The sequence below is a fragment of the Zonotrichia albicollis genome, chromosome 11 (genome assembly GCF_047830755.1).
Source record: "Zonotrichia albicollis isolate bZonAlb1 chromosome 11, bZonAlb1.hap1, whole genome shotgun sequence".
Lineage (NCBI taxonomy): Eukaryota > Metazoa > Chordata > Aves > Passeriformes > Passerellidae > Zonotrichia > Zonotrichia albicollis.
This window is the reverse complement of record NC_133829.1, coordinates 13,335,821-13,352,470: the sequence shown is the minus strand read 5'-3', so window position 1 is coordinate 13,352,470 and position 16,650 is coordinate 13,335,821. Positions and strand designations below refer to the sequence as shown.

The 16,650-nt window shown below is 39.1% G+C and overlaps 1 protein-coding gene across 8 annotated transcripts in view; it reads right to left on the bottom strand.

The window, feature by feature from the left end:
• The window catches only part of TCF12 (transcription factor 12), a 161,622-nt gene that overhangs the window by 67,048 nt on the left and 77,924 nt on the right, over window positions 1-16,650 (bottom strand). For all 8 annotated transcript variants that reach the window (XM_074549408.1, XM_074549406.1, XM_074549410.1 and 5 more), the window contains exon 7: window positions 2,422-2,486. In XM_074549408.1, coding sequence (XP_074405509.1) covers window positions 2,422-2,486 — 65 coding nt within the window. The remainder of the gene's footprint in view (window positions 1-2,421; window positions 2,487-16,650) is intronic.

Genomic DNA, 16,650 nt, shown 5'->3' with positions numbered 1-16,650 from the left:
TGAAGAAGTGATACCAATTCAGCTGAAATACCCTATATAAAATAAATTTCTTTCTCAGATTGCATAATACATGTTTAAATAAGGCTTTTACCACTTCCACATTTACAGGTGAACTAAGGAACCAAGGACAACTAAAACAAGTGCTGAATACAGAGAGAAGCTGATTAAAAACAGCTAAGAGTTTATGATCAACAGTGGGTGAATGTATTAGCTGAGACTTTGCAGGCCTCTGTTTTGGGCATCATTCCACCTCTTAATTAGTGACTTGGATGAAAAATGAAGACTACATTTACTGAACTCACAAAGCAAATAACCCATAAGGATCTACAAATGCCGTGCAAGCCTGGAATACAAAATTGCACTGACAAATTTAGAGATGGTAGAAGCAATGTGTTCAAAAGTAAATACATTTTGTACATGGAACCTGTAAACTGAAAAACACAGGGTGAGGAATAGCAAGCTAATATCCCATTACCATAAAAAGGTATTGGGAAATTTTTGATCACCATAATTCAAATATGTATCAGAAACTGGATATTTGTTAGGAAAACAGGCAAGTACCACCCAACATAACATTCATAGTACTGTCTGAAAGATCCAGGAAATGTCTTTTTGCCATGGTGGTAAGGCCCTAGGTGAAAATCTGACCTCATTTAAAGCACTGGAATCCCCTAGAGTTGTGAACCTACTGGAGAGCATTCAGAGCACAGCATAAGCTTTTCCACCAACATTTCAGTCTGAGATAGATCCTGTTACACAGCCACTGTTAAAATATACCTGCACTGCACACACCCAGGTCAAAATTAACTCCAGCTATATCTTATCTTCTCTAAGGACTCCTTATCATCTTCATCATCTAATGGTTTTTCCAGCCCCTACAGGCTCAAAAGAGAGTAGATCCATGTCCACTGGCTGTAAGACAAGAGTTAGCTACTTCAGTTACAGTGATGTTTAGATAAGGGACCAGGGAAACTTGCTTAAAGTAATTACACTTCAGTAGTTGAAAACAAAACCCAGGGTGGTCATGCAGCCTCTTCCATCTCTGGACTTTTTTGAGAACTGACCCCATGAAGCCTCTGCCAGGGCCATTGCAGCTGATTCTTCATTTAGATTGTAATCACCTCTCATGATCACTTTGCACCTTCTCTATGACAGATATCAAACACCGTGGCTGCAATGAGAGCTGTATTTTAAGCACTACCATGCATTCAAACAAACAAGCAAACCAAAAAGATTCAGAAATCCCAGCACAGTCCAAGCTAAATGAATTCAAATACTGTCAGATTTACCTGACAAAAACCAAAATAAAGTACAAACTGCAACTTATCACATGAATTTACATGGAATTAAAATTTAATTGAAAGTTAATTCTATGTTCATTTTTTATTTTCCTGAATATAGAATACAGATTTACCTACAGTAACATTTTCCCCACATACTAAAAATTTTAAGGGAGATTAAATAGTCAGAAGCCTATCAAAGGGATACATCACTTTTTGTTCTGTGTTAATAGAAACAAACATGTGTAAGATTGTAGAGTTAAAAAGCAATATGTAAAAAATTATTATTAAACAGTACTAGATAGAAACAATCCTAAATATACAAAGATATAAAAGGATTTTCCTCACTGAGAAACCGAACAACAGAAATTACACTCATTAGTGCAAAGCAGAGTGGAATTTTTTACAAAGTTCACATAAAACCATTTTCCAATACAAAGCATTAATTTAATGAAAAAGTAATGTGGAAATTAATTTGATTCCAAACTAATGCCAAATTTAAGTTATTATATTTAAATAGAGTACATACAGAGTTATTTCAACAATAGTAACTACACTAATACAATGTTTTACTGTTTGGACTGGCAGTAATGTGAAGCCCATAACTCTCAGGTAAAGAGCTATACTGCTTTTGGGGAGAATGTTGCTGAAAGCTCACCCATACAGCTACAAATGGGTCTTTGTTTGCCACATCTGCGTTGCAGAGAAGTAGTAAAGGCTGTGAGAATGATCCTTTCTTAATAGGGGAAGCACTGCCACATGGTGCTGCCCATTCACACTTCCCAAGCTACTAGTTAAAGACTGAAAACCAAGATGTCAAACTCATGTGCTAAATGTTAGAAAGATACTTCTGAAAATATCAGCTCAAAGGAAATAGTCAACCTGCAGTAAAATTAAAAAATTATTCCTCTTTGAGAAAATAAACATAAATTAATTTCTTAGAATTATAAACATATTAGTTATTTAAATCTTTATCAACAGACACTGAATGTAATCACATGCTAATTATACTTTTTAAGCAGTCAAACTTCCTGTGCATTCAAAACAAACTTTTAAACAATGATCAAAGTATTCTTAGTCTGGCTCATTAAAATAGCATGAAGAATATCATCACTCTGAAATGAAGAAACTCTGTACTTACTTGACAGCCAGGCAAGCCTGTATCCCTACCATACAGTGGAAATGGACCTCTGTCAGAGGTTTTTCCTAAAAGAGAAAGAAATTTAAAATTTGGTTATTTTTAAAATCCCCTAGATGTCCACATCAGTTGTCCTTTTATGCAATTCAGAAAATCTATTAGCATCGTAATAAATTTACAAACATTAAGTTGCATGAATAAAACCAGGTTTTTATATCTGTGTTTAACATGCTCAAACAACACTACAGTAATAGATCACATATTTACCTAATTAAATTCCTTTTGTAACCAGTCAGATACTATAAAATATTCCTATTCAGTATGTTTAAATAAAAAAGGCAAAAGTCCATTTTTATTTCCATTATTAACAAGCAAAGGTAGAGACATTTTCAGACATTTCTCCTTCCTACATGAAAGTAACACTTAGCTGGTATCCATATTAGACAATTAATATACTGAGCAATAAAATCACACCACATGAAAATCAAACAAAAATCTCATTTAAAACACTAAAACTCACCCTTAAACCACAGCTGATTTATTCAGCTCTTGGCACTCACCCCTAAATCTCTTTTTGTTTCATGTACAGATCAGCAGGCACAAAACTCAAGCAATACAAGTGGGCAAGACAGCAAATGCAATTTTTGAGGGTAAGCAGCACACAGAGAACACGGTGCAGAGGCTGCCTTCTGATGTTGCTGCCTCAGGTCACAATGGGTTTGGCAGCTCCAGAAAATCTACTTAGTGCTGTATTTGTTAGGTATGCCACCAAAATGGCATGTTTGTATATGAAAACTCGGTGTGCAGCTTCTCCAGTAGAGCTCAGAAGTTTATCAAGCTACACTTTGGAAAAAATCTTTAATAGAAGCCCACGGAACAATGCCAAGCATCAGACACTCATCAAGTTTGTGCGTAACAAAAAGCACCAAGTGCATGTGCCTGCCCTAATTACAGCACAGTTAGGGCTCAGAAAAACCCTGTACCACCACTCAGAGCCTTATCCAAAGGCAAGCATTAATTAAGCAGATCTACCCATTTGAAAATGAATGCTATCTCACCCAACTAGGCACTCCCTTTGCAAATGATGTGTGTGTTATCCTGTCCTAATAAGAAGAAAAAGTAGCCTCTTTCACATTCCCATTTCAGTGATAAATAGCTCCATGTTATTGCAATTGCACTTCAAGAATAGGACTTCCTTTGCTTTTTCTGATTTTTCTCTCTTACTGCTAGAAGTCCCTAAATACAATTTCATAAGAGGAAAATCTAAAGTATGCTTTCTGTTCATTTTAAAAGTGCATCTTGTGAAAGCAGGGAGGAAGAGGAAGTCTGAATCTCATGGAACAACATCTCTGCAAGGTTATCATCATGATAGCTACCAATGGTATGGTCAACAATAGTTTGCTTGAAAAATGGCAGCTCTGCTGTAACAAAGGGAGAAAAAAAGTTAACATTTTTCTGCTGAAGCAATTTGCTTCTAACAATCTATCAAGCACCAAGCAAATAAAATACCTAGCATGCAAAATTATAAGTAGTAGGATGAATCATGCTGTTCATTTTAAACCAGACTCAGCACTTTCTTTCCAGAAAATGAGAATCTCATATCACATGATAAACAACTTTGACTGAAGTATGCAGTATTCCAGGCAGGCTTTAAAACAAATATTTGTACAAGAGTCAATTACAGAGGCTAGAAAAATTATGATTTAAATTATGGTTTGTGTAGCAAGCAAGAAATTGTTAGATAAGAATGCATAAAATCGTGTTATTTAAATGTTATAATTTTTAAAGTATGGCAGATTCATATTAAAGGAGAAAAGCTTACTCCAACAGCCCAACCTAAAGTAAATTTGGTTCCAAGAAGAGACCAGGAAGAGTCAAAGCCTTCTGATGCTGCAGTGCCTAAATATTTATCAAAAATTAGCTCGGCAAATTACCATTTAATCTGAGTTCAAATGCCCTAGCTTTTCAATGAAGGGTTTGGAAAACAACCCAGGATCAGCCATGAGAGGGCCTTTCATAGACAGTCTCCCAAACACTTTCCCCTTTCAAGCACTCTCAAACTTGCCATAGTGTCATAATATTCAAGGTACACATTTTTTAAACACCCAAAAGGAGCAGTCACACACTACAGCAACACCCACCAAGCCCACACCCAAGTCCTGCTCCTGGTTCCCCCTCAAACCATGGAGCTGCACCCTGTGGTCCCGGGGTGGGACTGGAGCAGGGTCAGCAGCTTCATCTCCACACGGGCACAGCACAAGGATGGCACAGAGGAGGGTGGGGGATCCTGGGCACCATCAGAGCACATCTGAGAGCAGTGAAGCCTCTGAAGCCCCAGGGAGAAAACACCAAGGTTTCCCAGCCTGGCCTTATCACAGGACAGCTCCACTTCCAACACAATGGAAAGGTGATGGAGTACAGACATCAAACTGCTGTCGTCATCTCAACACACCTCAGCTGCTCCAGCCCAGGCACAATGCTACTCTCACTACTCAACCTTTGTACGCTAATGCCACAGGTGATGTTTACTTCTCAATAGAAACAGAAAACACTCAGCACTACTCCACAAGTACTTGGAAGGTGGCTAATGTCAGGTGTGAGAAGATGACACTTCCGGGATGGCTCACAAACAGGTAGGTCCCACACACTCTGTGATCAGTGCATGGGCAGTCTCCAGCATCCAATACAGTTCATAAACATGGCCAAATGTATCAAAGCAGAATCCCTTTGGTGGTTTTCAGCTTATGAAATACATTTCTTATTTACTCATACTCTACAGATTGACAGAAGAGAATAAAAACATAGAAGTAACAGTAAAACCCCAAATTACTGGAGTCCCAGTGCTTATGAGAATGCAAACTCTAAAAATACAATGAGAGTGAGAGCCAAAGCAGACCCTGAAATGACTTGCAGGCTTACCCCACAAGATTTGCAGCTGAGTCTGTAATGCCCTCTCTCAGGCCTTGTCTCAGTCAGTGCCCCTACACAGACAGCAATAGCTTCCTTTGCATTGCAGCTGCAAATTCAGAAACACCAATGCTCAGCATTTCAGGGACATGAGGACACTTATCACTGTGGCACCCGACATTAATTAAAAGAAGGAGAGCAAAAAACACTATAAATTACAAAATCCTTGTTGAACATTAATTAGAAGAAAGAGACCAAAAACCACTATTAATGACAAAATCCTTATTGAACACTTTCATTTGCACAGGTTTGTGCAGAGATGGAGGTAAGGCAGTGTGCAGACTTATCAGCTGGGAAGGTAAAGCAGATGCCCAGATGAAGTTTATTTCCTCTTCAGATCTGATTTTATTTTCACACAACAAAAAAGCTAGATGCTGCCATTTTAACAGCAAAATCTATGCCTTGCTTACAAAGTAGCATCATGGTAAACTTTTCTTCAGGTTACATCCTAGTGGCTCCAGAGTTGTGCATTCCAAACTGATTTGGAATAAAGCAATAGACATTTTTAAAAAATTGAGCTGCTTATATGCAAAAATTTTACATTTGCACAGGTCAATTCACAAGGCATTTGAATCTTTTAATAACTTGGAATTCATGTGTCTTGTTGGGCCTTGGGTTTTTTTTTTTGACGTTTCATGTGTTTTTATCATGAAAAATTTCAAGGACCTAGTCACCACCTAACAGGCTTAAAGTTCAGGGACTGTGGAGTTAACAGAAACCCAACCAAGAAAACCCCACTAGGCATTTTGAACCACAAATATTTCCCAACTGCATAAATTTAAAACCCTGACACATTCTCTAGCAATTCAAACATTAATAGGCATTTAGTAAATAATTTTTTTCTCTTGCAATCACTTGTCTAAATGTGATATGCTCACAACTTAACACAGCCTTTGAATACCACACGAGGAATTGTCCTCCACAATCCATCTATACTATAACAGCTGTGCAGCCTAAATACTCCGAACACAGAAGGAACTGAAACAGCAAGATGCAAAGTGATAGTGAGCTGAAAACAGCGCTGCATGAACTCAGCTGAGGACTACTTCAGTGATTGTGCTATAAATGCCTGCCAGTATCAAACAGCCTTTTCCCACTGCTTCTAGAAAATGCTTGGCTTATGAGAAGATGACAGAACTCTCAAAAAATTATTTCAATTCCCACAGAATTAACCCTTTACAGACTGAAGATCTGTCTGTGCATTGCTAAGAATTTGTGTGGTTGGCAATATGGAAAGCAACAACGTCTTTTAATGAGCAATGTTTATCATCCAGCATGAATGCCACAGTGACCACAGCTGGCAGCTGCTCTGTTTGTCAGACATGAAGTATGTCTGCCCTACTTGTACAGAGAATCTGCTCTAAGTGAACACTGAAGCGTATTTTTACAGTTCCTAAACATCATTTCTTCAATGTAACACTTTACACTGGTCCCCACAGATAGCCTACCCAAAAATCAGCTTATCAACTTTGTTGACAAGTTTGAGAATTTCTTTTTCTTTTCAAGTTATTAAAGTGGTGTTTTCAGTTTAATATTTCAATTCAATTCAGTTAGAAATCAATTATCAGACTGCTTTCTCCTCCTCCACATCCAGCAAAGTATGTGTCTTTGTTACTCACAGAATAAATATATTCAAATAATTTTTCATATGCAGATCTAATGTAACAAGGAGCAAGCTGCACAAGCTACACTGGCACATACAAAAGATGCAAGAAAAACCTTCAACAAAATAGATATTTTTCTACTAATCAATATTGCTTTCCAAATTACAATGAGGTAAAAAGTACACAAGGTTTATAGAATATGATTCTTGTAGGTTCACTCTTCATTTCTTTAAATTTTGCTGGCATTAGAAATTCTTATTCAGCAATTATTCAGTAGAGTAAAAAAAAAATATTACATTTGGTTAAAACACAAATCCATCTCTGCTCCTAGGACTTGGTGTGTTGCCTTCTTTGAGGCAAGACTGACACATGCAGCCATAAAAATTTTTACTACATATCTATGCATTTCCCACAGCAGCAGAGGAATAATTTCTTCCTTTTCTACTGCTATATAGCCTACTCATTAATAGGGGCTGTCCCAGTTTTAGTATCTTCTGTCTAGCACTTTAAAGACCTGTAATGCACACATGTATATATTGTGAGTACATATAAAAATACAACGTGCATTTTTCCTTCTGATACTCGAGCCCCAGAACTCCTGGAAACGAAAGAGAGATCTGGAGCAACACAATTAGAAGAAATGGTTTAAAACAAATGACCTCCTATTCTCTTCATGACAATGTTTAAGTATTATTGGCCGATGTGTGCCAAGCATGCTGCTGGCTGCACTGAGGATGTTTAACAAGCCAGTGCCAACAAGTGCAGCTGCTGGACTTGCAGCACCCTCCTCCTGTTCATTCCAAGCCAAATTACTCACTCAGCTATGAACAATGAAGCAGCAACACAGAAAAATGCCAAGTGCAAGTGAGATTAGTGATAAACTACAGGATCCCTACAGAGGTCAGTGATTAGCAGGTCCCCAGCCGTAATCACTTTGCTAACCCAGCCTTTATCTCATCGCTGCTCCATCTCAGTTCAGACTCTGACTGCAAGCAGCTTCTCCAGTCAATACCCCTCCAAGTCTGCAAACTCAGCCACACTCACACCTTTTAATAAAGCAGTCAAACCTACACAGTACAGAATGTCTGCAAAGTTGTAGGACACATTTTTAACCGGAAGTTTAATAAGTAATTAATATACAATAAAATCCTATTACTGGCAGAATTTTAACAAAGTAACAGAAGAAAAACTACAAACATATTTAAGCCAGAAATGCCCTGCCCAAATGTTGATCAGCAATGCAGTCTCATGCTAAATATAATAATCATGATAAAAATGGTATGTACAGACTGCAACTAGTGAAAAATGTCGGTTTTTTCCCCCCATACTGTGACATCTTGTAAGACCAATTTTCCCAGACAGCAGAAGTAAATGTTTTAGCAAAACTTGGGTTTAACACTACAGATTTGCTCCCTCCTCCTTTTTTGGCCAAAATTTTGCAAGACTGAGATCCTAGAAAACTAATGATTATCAAGAAGTAAGGGCTGCGATTCTAAATGAGATTTATGGGATTTAACAGTCCAATCTCAGGTCTGCCAGTGATCTCCTAGGATTCTCCATGCCATAAATTCTCATTTGTAAGAAGACAGCATCATACTTTTGTTATCAAGTCCAATTACTTATTTGGAGCAAGAACTGCTTTTCACATCCAAATAATCCAAAATGTGAAAAAACTGAAGCTGGAATTACCTGTAATCAACTTCCCATTATAACTTTTGCAATTTAGGAATGGATACTGAATTATTGCTTTTGTTAACATTTGCACAAGATGATCTGAAAAAAAAAATCAATTTACTTACTAAAGACTAAAAAGATCAGAAGCTTTTATACTTACAGTTGTGTCGGCATTTGCAGATGTCTTTCACTGTGAAAATTCTAGTGATTGAACCAACCAGGCAATAAATCTCCAAGTATATTTATAAAGATGTTAAACACAGAAGTCAAGGGATTTCTCACAACTTCTTTAACACAATATTTTTTTTTAAATAATGTCAGTGTGTGAAGAGGTACTAAAGAACCTGCTTCTCAAAGACATGCCTTTGACACTTCCATCCCATTGATTTGTAAGTACATCTAAGAAAAGATGGAGTATTTTGTCAGTTTGCAGATCACTGCACAGATCTTGTGCTATAAAAACAATTTATTAATGTTCTTATGTACTTCAAATACACAGGAGGTAAGGGTGGACTAAATTCCACATTATATTTGGATTGACCCTATGAACTTGTAATTTATATGCTCATGTCAACTAGGAACATTTCTATTCCAACAGAGGCTGATCCATGAGGGCTCCTTCCCCAGTACTATTCCTGTCCCTCCACTTAGCAGGTTTACTCTGAGCTGAATAACAAATCAAATGTTTGCAAGGCTAAAAGGCACTGAAGTCGCTGGCAGGAAGAATGCACAGCAGTAACTGAGGGAAGAGGGAGGACAAACCTGAAGAAAGAACTTTCTTCTCTTCCTCCCCCAAGCATATGTGGGCAAGTATCTGCAAACCAAATAATTCCTGAAGAGCTGTTCCGTGCACTTGCAAACCCTCCACTACTATGTCTACCCCAGGCTAACCTCACCATTATCAAAGGTAGCACTCTGTTAACCCATGATGTGGGCTGCACATAGAGAGAGCCCCCAGTGAGACACAGATTAAAAGTGTACTAAAATTGAGGGAGATCAGGGATATTGAATATCCAGAAAACAACAACCAAAGTGAGTTTGCACGTGAACACACAGCCATTCCACACTGCCACCATTTGTCATATACATTTACTTAACTCACCTATCCATCCCTTGTTTTTCTAGAGTATCCAAGTGCCTTCACTTTATCAATTAAAGTATTTTTTCTTTTGTCATCTTCCCCACCTCATCCCCAAGGGATTTAGCTGAAATTCTTAAGTAACTAGCAAAGCTGCTACTTAGAGTTAACTGAAAAGCATCCCTTGCTCTCCTGGTGTGGAATTTGTCCCAGATCTAAGGACAAAAATTACTTAGAACGTCAATTACATTCTTAAGTCTAAAGTCAAGAGGATTTTTTAATTGGAAATGAATAGAGAATCCACACTTTACAACAAAATGCTACACCTGTTTCCAATTAAAAGATTATTTTGGTGACACTACTTACTACAAATTACTAGATTACTTCACATGTATATATATATAAGTTCTGCCAGTATCTACAGCTTCTCTTACTATCCAAGATCTGTTGATTCTCATTTAATATGAAAAGTCAGCTTGTCAACAAAGAAAGATTCCCCCCTTGCCCGTTGTGTGTATAAACACAGGCACAAACACCACAAACATTTATAACCATCTTCCACAAGGCAACTGCAACTGCATACAATGGACCTGTGCTGCAGAACTTCTGATAGTTCTTACTTGAATGACTTGCATAACCTTTTCTAACTTCACCCCTCACAGCCATCTCAATTGCAGAGACAGAGGTCTGCAAAACAGGAATTTTCAATCTGTGGGGTCCAGACCAGCAATAGCTGCTAAACTGATGACAAAAAAAAAAAAACCAACAAACCAGCAACAGGGAAAAAATGCACCCCAAACAGAAAAACAATGAAATAAAACACCCCACCAAACCTCCCAAAGAACCAAACCACACAGGAAAACAATATAGAAAACCAAACCCCAAACACAAATTAGATGCTATAACACATTTTGGAAGACAAAACATGTTTAGTGTTTCCTGAGTATTACTTCTTCTAGAACCAATACCCACAGGTACCACAGAATAACCAAGTTACCTGTTAAAACAAGAGGGGGAATCCTGAGGAGATGGTGCCTGGGAGGAGCCATGTCCTGGTTAGGGCTGGAAACTCCTGACTATTCACATGCATTACATGAAGGTGCATCGAGGCAAAAGAATGTGAAACAAAACCCCAGAAAGAATAATTACATAGGCTAGAGTAATGCAAAGCACTTCAAATGCTAGGAGCTTAGAAGAGGTGTTCTTTTAATACAAAAGCAATATTTACAGTATGGGACTTTGGAATGTCCAAAAATTGAAAGCAATCCTCCCAAGCCCTGAACCACTGACGATAACTGCACAAGCCTGCAGAAATGCAAACTGGTATTGCAGCTACACAGAGAATGAACTTTTAACTATCCACTAAAAAAACAATCAAACCCACAGATCTCTCTAAACCATCCCTCATCTGTAGGCACCTCACATCTCCATGTATTTATGAAAACACCAATACCTTACTGCCAAGCACCTCCAGGATGAACACTGGAGTTTTAAATAACAGATTATATATAAGAGATCATAACAGGTGTGGAAGAAACAACAACTGAAGAAACATTAAGAACAATGACCCAAGTCCAGTCAAGGTGATCATAAGTCTCAGGTTTAAAAATACCATGGAACAGGGGGAGCTGCTCAATGCACTAAAGACTAAAACTTCATATATCAATCAATCCTACCTCTCTGCTTAGCTACACATGCTTTACAGAGGCTTTAAATGACCTAAAGCAGATAAGGAAAACACTTTTCCTCAGCATGTTAAGAATAAAAGGAATGCTCATTGCAATATTGGTAATTATTTTATACAAATGCTGACATCAATAAGAATGATGAAATACTTTCTATTACAACAGCAAGAAGAATGTAAAAGCAATTACTAATGCTCTGCACATCTGTATCAGCAGGTCAAGGTATCCTGACTCCAAAAGGATTAAATTTTTTTTTCAAATATATATAAAGCAAGGGGTTATGTCAGATATTAAGGCTGGTTTTTACGAAGTCTTAAAATATTCATAAAGTGTAAGATGTCTGTAAGAAGGTTCATTTTGTACACTATTTAAAATAAGTAAATGGGATTACCTAAATGATTTATTCCCCTGATAGCAATTCGTAAATAATGACATCACCAAAATAGAATTTTATTAATAAAGGATTAGTAGGCTAATGGCAATACTCTTCAGTCTGATTTTGTGGGAAAGGTGTGTTTTTTCACTGTAAGTTGGCACAGTACACTATCAATGTACCTGAGCTTTGTAAGTTATGTGCATTGATAACAAACCATTTGACAAAAAAAGGCTACATTTAAAAAGAATTATTTAAAAGAACAAACTTATTACTCTATTAAAATAAGAATGCATTAAGGGAGTGAAAGTTAGGCATCAGATAATGTTTTAAATGCAGCTGGAAAAACCAACATGACTCAAACCTCACCCGTAGATTTAGGGGTTTTTACCTTTTTTTTTTTAAGCATCAACTGGTCAATCTACATGCATTACTGGAAATTCAGAGCTGGCAGATTGAAACAATGCAGCCAGGTCAGTGGAGTGCTCTGAACTGCACTCTGGGAAGCAAACTGCCTCTTATTCAGCCACGTGCAGGACTGAGACAAGGCCCTGCAGTCTGGAAGTGGATTTCCCCTTCAGGGGGAGGGTGGGAGCTACAAAAACTTTCCACATTCCTCCATTATCCCAGCCCTTCCTGTTGGCCTCCCCAGCGCCTCTGCAAAAGGCACTGTGGCCTTGGCAAATCCCACAGGGAACCTCCTGAGGTGTTGACTAGAAAAAGCCAAATGTCCACCCTGGTGTTATGTGGCGATGGTCCCTCAAAGTATTGCAGAGTGAAAATCTTCCTTGTAAGCCTAAACAGTATTAATGAGTGAAAGTAAAACCACATGGGCTTTATATCTTTTTGTCTATTTTACCTGCTTGTACTTCAACTCCCTGGACTATAGAACAGGTTCTGTATATTATTGTGCAAGCCTTTTATACACAAACAAGGATTAATTTCAAAGACATTTCCCATTTCATACCTAGCTGTTATCTCTGCTGTAAGCTTTCAACTACACTTGATATCAAACAGTCATAAATACTTATAAAACACTTTTCTTGATCCTGTTCTGAGTAACTCATCTAAGTCTCAGCATCTGAAGCACCTATTTTACTTCTCATGCAGTTTTTTCAACTTAAATTTACCTTGTTTTTCACTCTCCCTGCATTTATAATTCTATTATTACCAACTAGACAGTGTATATAGAACCTTTCTTGCTTAAAGTCTTTATCAGCTTGGAGGAAAACACCGAGCAAACCCTGAAAGAGTTTTTACAGACTGTAATTTCGGAGATGCAGCTGGCATACTTGAAGGCAGGACCACCATTCAGAGGAACAGAAACAACCTGGAGGATTGGGCCAACAGGAACCTCATAAAATTCAACCAGAACAAATGTAAAGCTCTGCACCTGGCCTGGAGCAGCCCCTTGCACCAGTGCAGGCTGGGGTCTGGGAGGGGCAGCTGCAGGTGAGACAGCATGGGCAGGGCAGAGACCATCCACCTCTGCCCAGAACACCTTACACCAGATCAAAAATATTGCACCGAATTTCCAAATCCCCAATTAAAACAAAACAAAATCCCACCGGCCCACAAACAGCAACCCACCAAATCTAAGCCAAAAAGCAATAAACAGAAAGAATCCCAGTGCTTTCACTGGATGTAATGGTTTCTTTCTATTTACCAGTATCACATTCATTCCAAAATCCTGGATTCTGAAATCCTGCAACTGGCAATTCTGCCCCCATCTTCCATCAGGTCATATTACTTCCAATTTCTTCAGCTTATTTTTGCAATTACTTCAAATATCTATTTTTCTGTATTGGTTTCTCTTTACCTCTTACATACACTTTTCCCTCAACACCAAAATTTAGTGAAATAAGTTTAAGCTTTCCAATTCAACTGAATTAAGTCCCTTAATTATTCATTACATACTGGTTCTGCAAAAATGCTCATGCATTTAAAACCCCACACAACACTGATCTCTTTCCTTCTATGCCCATGAGAGCACTCTCTTGGATATCCGGTCTCTGCAATGAGTTTATGATTTGCACTCTGCTGTACAAAACAGCAAATGATTCTGAATGATGACCAAAACTATCCTTCCTTAGGCAAGCCATTTGGAGAAGAGTCATAAAAAGGATTAAGACTGATATTGAAATATCTGGGTTTCTGCATTTCTTTAAATTAAAAATTGTATAGTTAAGTAAAACATGGAATCATTGTAGGAGTTCAATGCCACAGCTGTATCTTGAAACTTTCACTACCTCTATGTTTATTTAATTCACACATATATTCTAATTTTAAAAAACCAAAGCAGTACCGAGGTCATTTAAATTGCTGCACTTTTACTTCTAGGGTTATATTCACAAAGTCTATTTTAAGAACTGCTTTGGAAGCAACTGATGTTTTATGCAGTGAACTGCTATTTTCCCAGATGAATAGAATATCCATTCTTTGGCTCACAGTTTCCATGACACTAAAAACAAAACATTCATCGGCAGCAGCTCAGTGTTTGATGGTAAATGCAGCTGCAGCTCACAACAGCTCGCAGTGTACCTCAGCCCGCCACAGCTGAACAGAGGCACTGTATTTCCCCAACGCAATTTCATTGTTTTACAGACAAGCCTTTTCTTGCCAAACTCAAACATTTCAAATCCTGCTGCTGTTCTGTCTTGAAATGAAAAGTTATTCAATTCTGTAAGTAATGATACTAATGCTAAGTCTTCCAAATTACCGAACAAAGTACATAACCAGAAACACAGCTTCGGTGGCAGGAGCATCTGCCCCTACAGTCTAAAAGAAAATTTTTGGTCACAGAATTTCAAACTTTCTTCCTTGATACAATTCCAACTCACTTGCTTCAAGTAAGCTGTTGAAAATAAAGTACGGGGGCAATTTTAAAACTGGTAAATTGAGAAAGTCCAGAGACAAGGAATGGCACTGAGCTTTCAGAACTGCTTCCCTCCCCAAAAAGAAGCATTAAAGCATGCATGTCACTTTAGAACAAAGACAGTCTTCTGTTTTAGGGCAAGACACAAGACTTCCACTCACTAGTAATTTAATCCTGCTCCATATTAGCTAACTTTTCATCTGTTTGAGACCCAGTTTATGTATGTGGTCACTCCCCTTTTCACACTGGTCATCACACCGCTGTTAAACAAACACTGAGACTTAATCACATGGGTTTGATTCTGAAGGTCTCACTGAAAACAGGACCTAATCAATACTCCACATTTATTAGGAGTAGATTTAAGCACAAATTCTGTAAAGCAACTAAGCCCACGTCTACTTCCAAGTATTCAAATGTTCTAAATTCAGCAGGGACTTCTCATGTGAACTACACACTCAGGAAACTGACAGGGGACTGCAGGCGGATCACAGAGAAATCTGACAAAGGAAAACACAGCCAACTCTTAATGGAGTTCTTAAGAAATTCTGTCAAAACTACTGGAAATATCGAAAAAGTACTAAGTTAACGCTAACTCGTTTGCAACTTAACAGAAGTGCTGTTTTAACCTAGACATTAATTTCTGCTTTTTTTATAAAATACAGTCCACCTTGTCTAAAGGCAGAAACAAAGTGATGGCTCGTGGTTGGAGCGGAGGGGAGCCAGCAGCGCCGTGTGGCTGCGACAAGGCCGGTCGGGGGGGTGACAGTGCCGTTCGAGAGGGGTGGAAATTCCGTCCCGGGGAGGGGATGGCAATGCCGTCCGGGGAGGAGGAGATGGCAATGCCGTCCCGGGGAGGAGGGGATGCCAATGCCGTCCCGGGGAGGGGGGGATGGCAATGCCGTCCGGGGAGGAGGAGATGGCAATGCCGTCCCGGGGAGGAGGGGATGGCAATGCCGTCCCGGGGAGGAGGGGATGCCAATGCCGTCCCGGGGAGGGGGGGATGGCAATGCCGTCCCGGGGAGGAGGGGATGGCAATGCCGTCCGGGGAGGAGGGGATGGCAATGCCGTCCGGGCAGCGCGTGGGCCCTGGCGCGTTCCCGCTCCCCGCGGCGCGGCCGCTGCCGTGCCCAGAGCGCCCCCTCCCGGCGCCGGGCCTGCAGCGCACGGAAATGTCACCGACAGCGCGGCGTTGCACCGGCGCGGGCCGAGACTCCCCTCACGACCGAGTCCCTTGAAAGGGCAGCTCAGTAAAGAAAAACAGTAGTCCAAAGGCTGCAGAAATATCTAGTAATAAATCATTAGCGAAACAAAAATTAAATGATTGCTCTTTATACCCAAACCATTGACTTCAACTTGAGATTCAGCAGGCCCTTGAGGATCAAAGAGGGTTAGGGCAGCTTACTGTCAGAGGCCGCTGGAATTCACTTGCACGCATTACTCTTCATAAATTTCTATTGATGGCCTTTCTACTGACAACTTACTGGACTTTTATCACATCCTTGCACTAAGCCATTAACAAGGCTGGATCATAAGTGCACTCCCCACAGGCCACTACGCATTACAAGACTAGGAAAAAAAGTGAAGCCTGCTTTTGTAGCTTTTCCAGGACCTGAATAAGAAAAATACACTCAGAGTGCAACATTCTTATTGCCAGCACAGCAATTGCACCTTGACTGAACTCTAGTTCTGGGGTATAATCTGTGCTGCAGTAGTCACCACTGTAACCTGAACAGAACATTCAGGTTCTTCTGCAAATAGAGTCCTGCAGAAGTCCTTTGGTGGACCAGTAAATGCTGATACAGGACACAAATGCTACTTCAAAATTTCAATTTTATTAAGTGTTTCCTGAGGGTTTGACTCTTTTTTTCCTTCTTTTTTTTTCCTTCTGAAGCTTAAAAGGAGAAAAGAAGTCCAGAATCTGGCAGAAATAGCAAACTCCCCTTACAGTTCCTGGAAAGAATTTTCTTATCTACAGA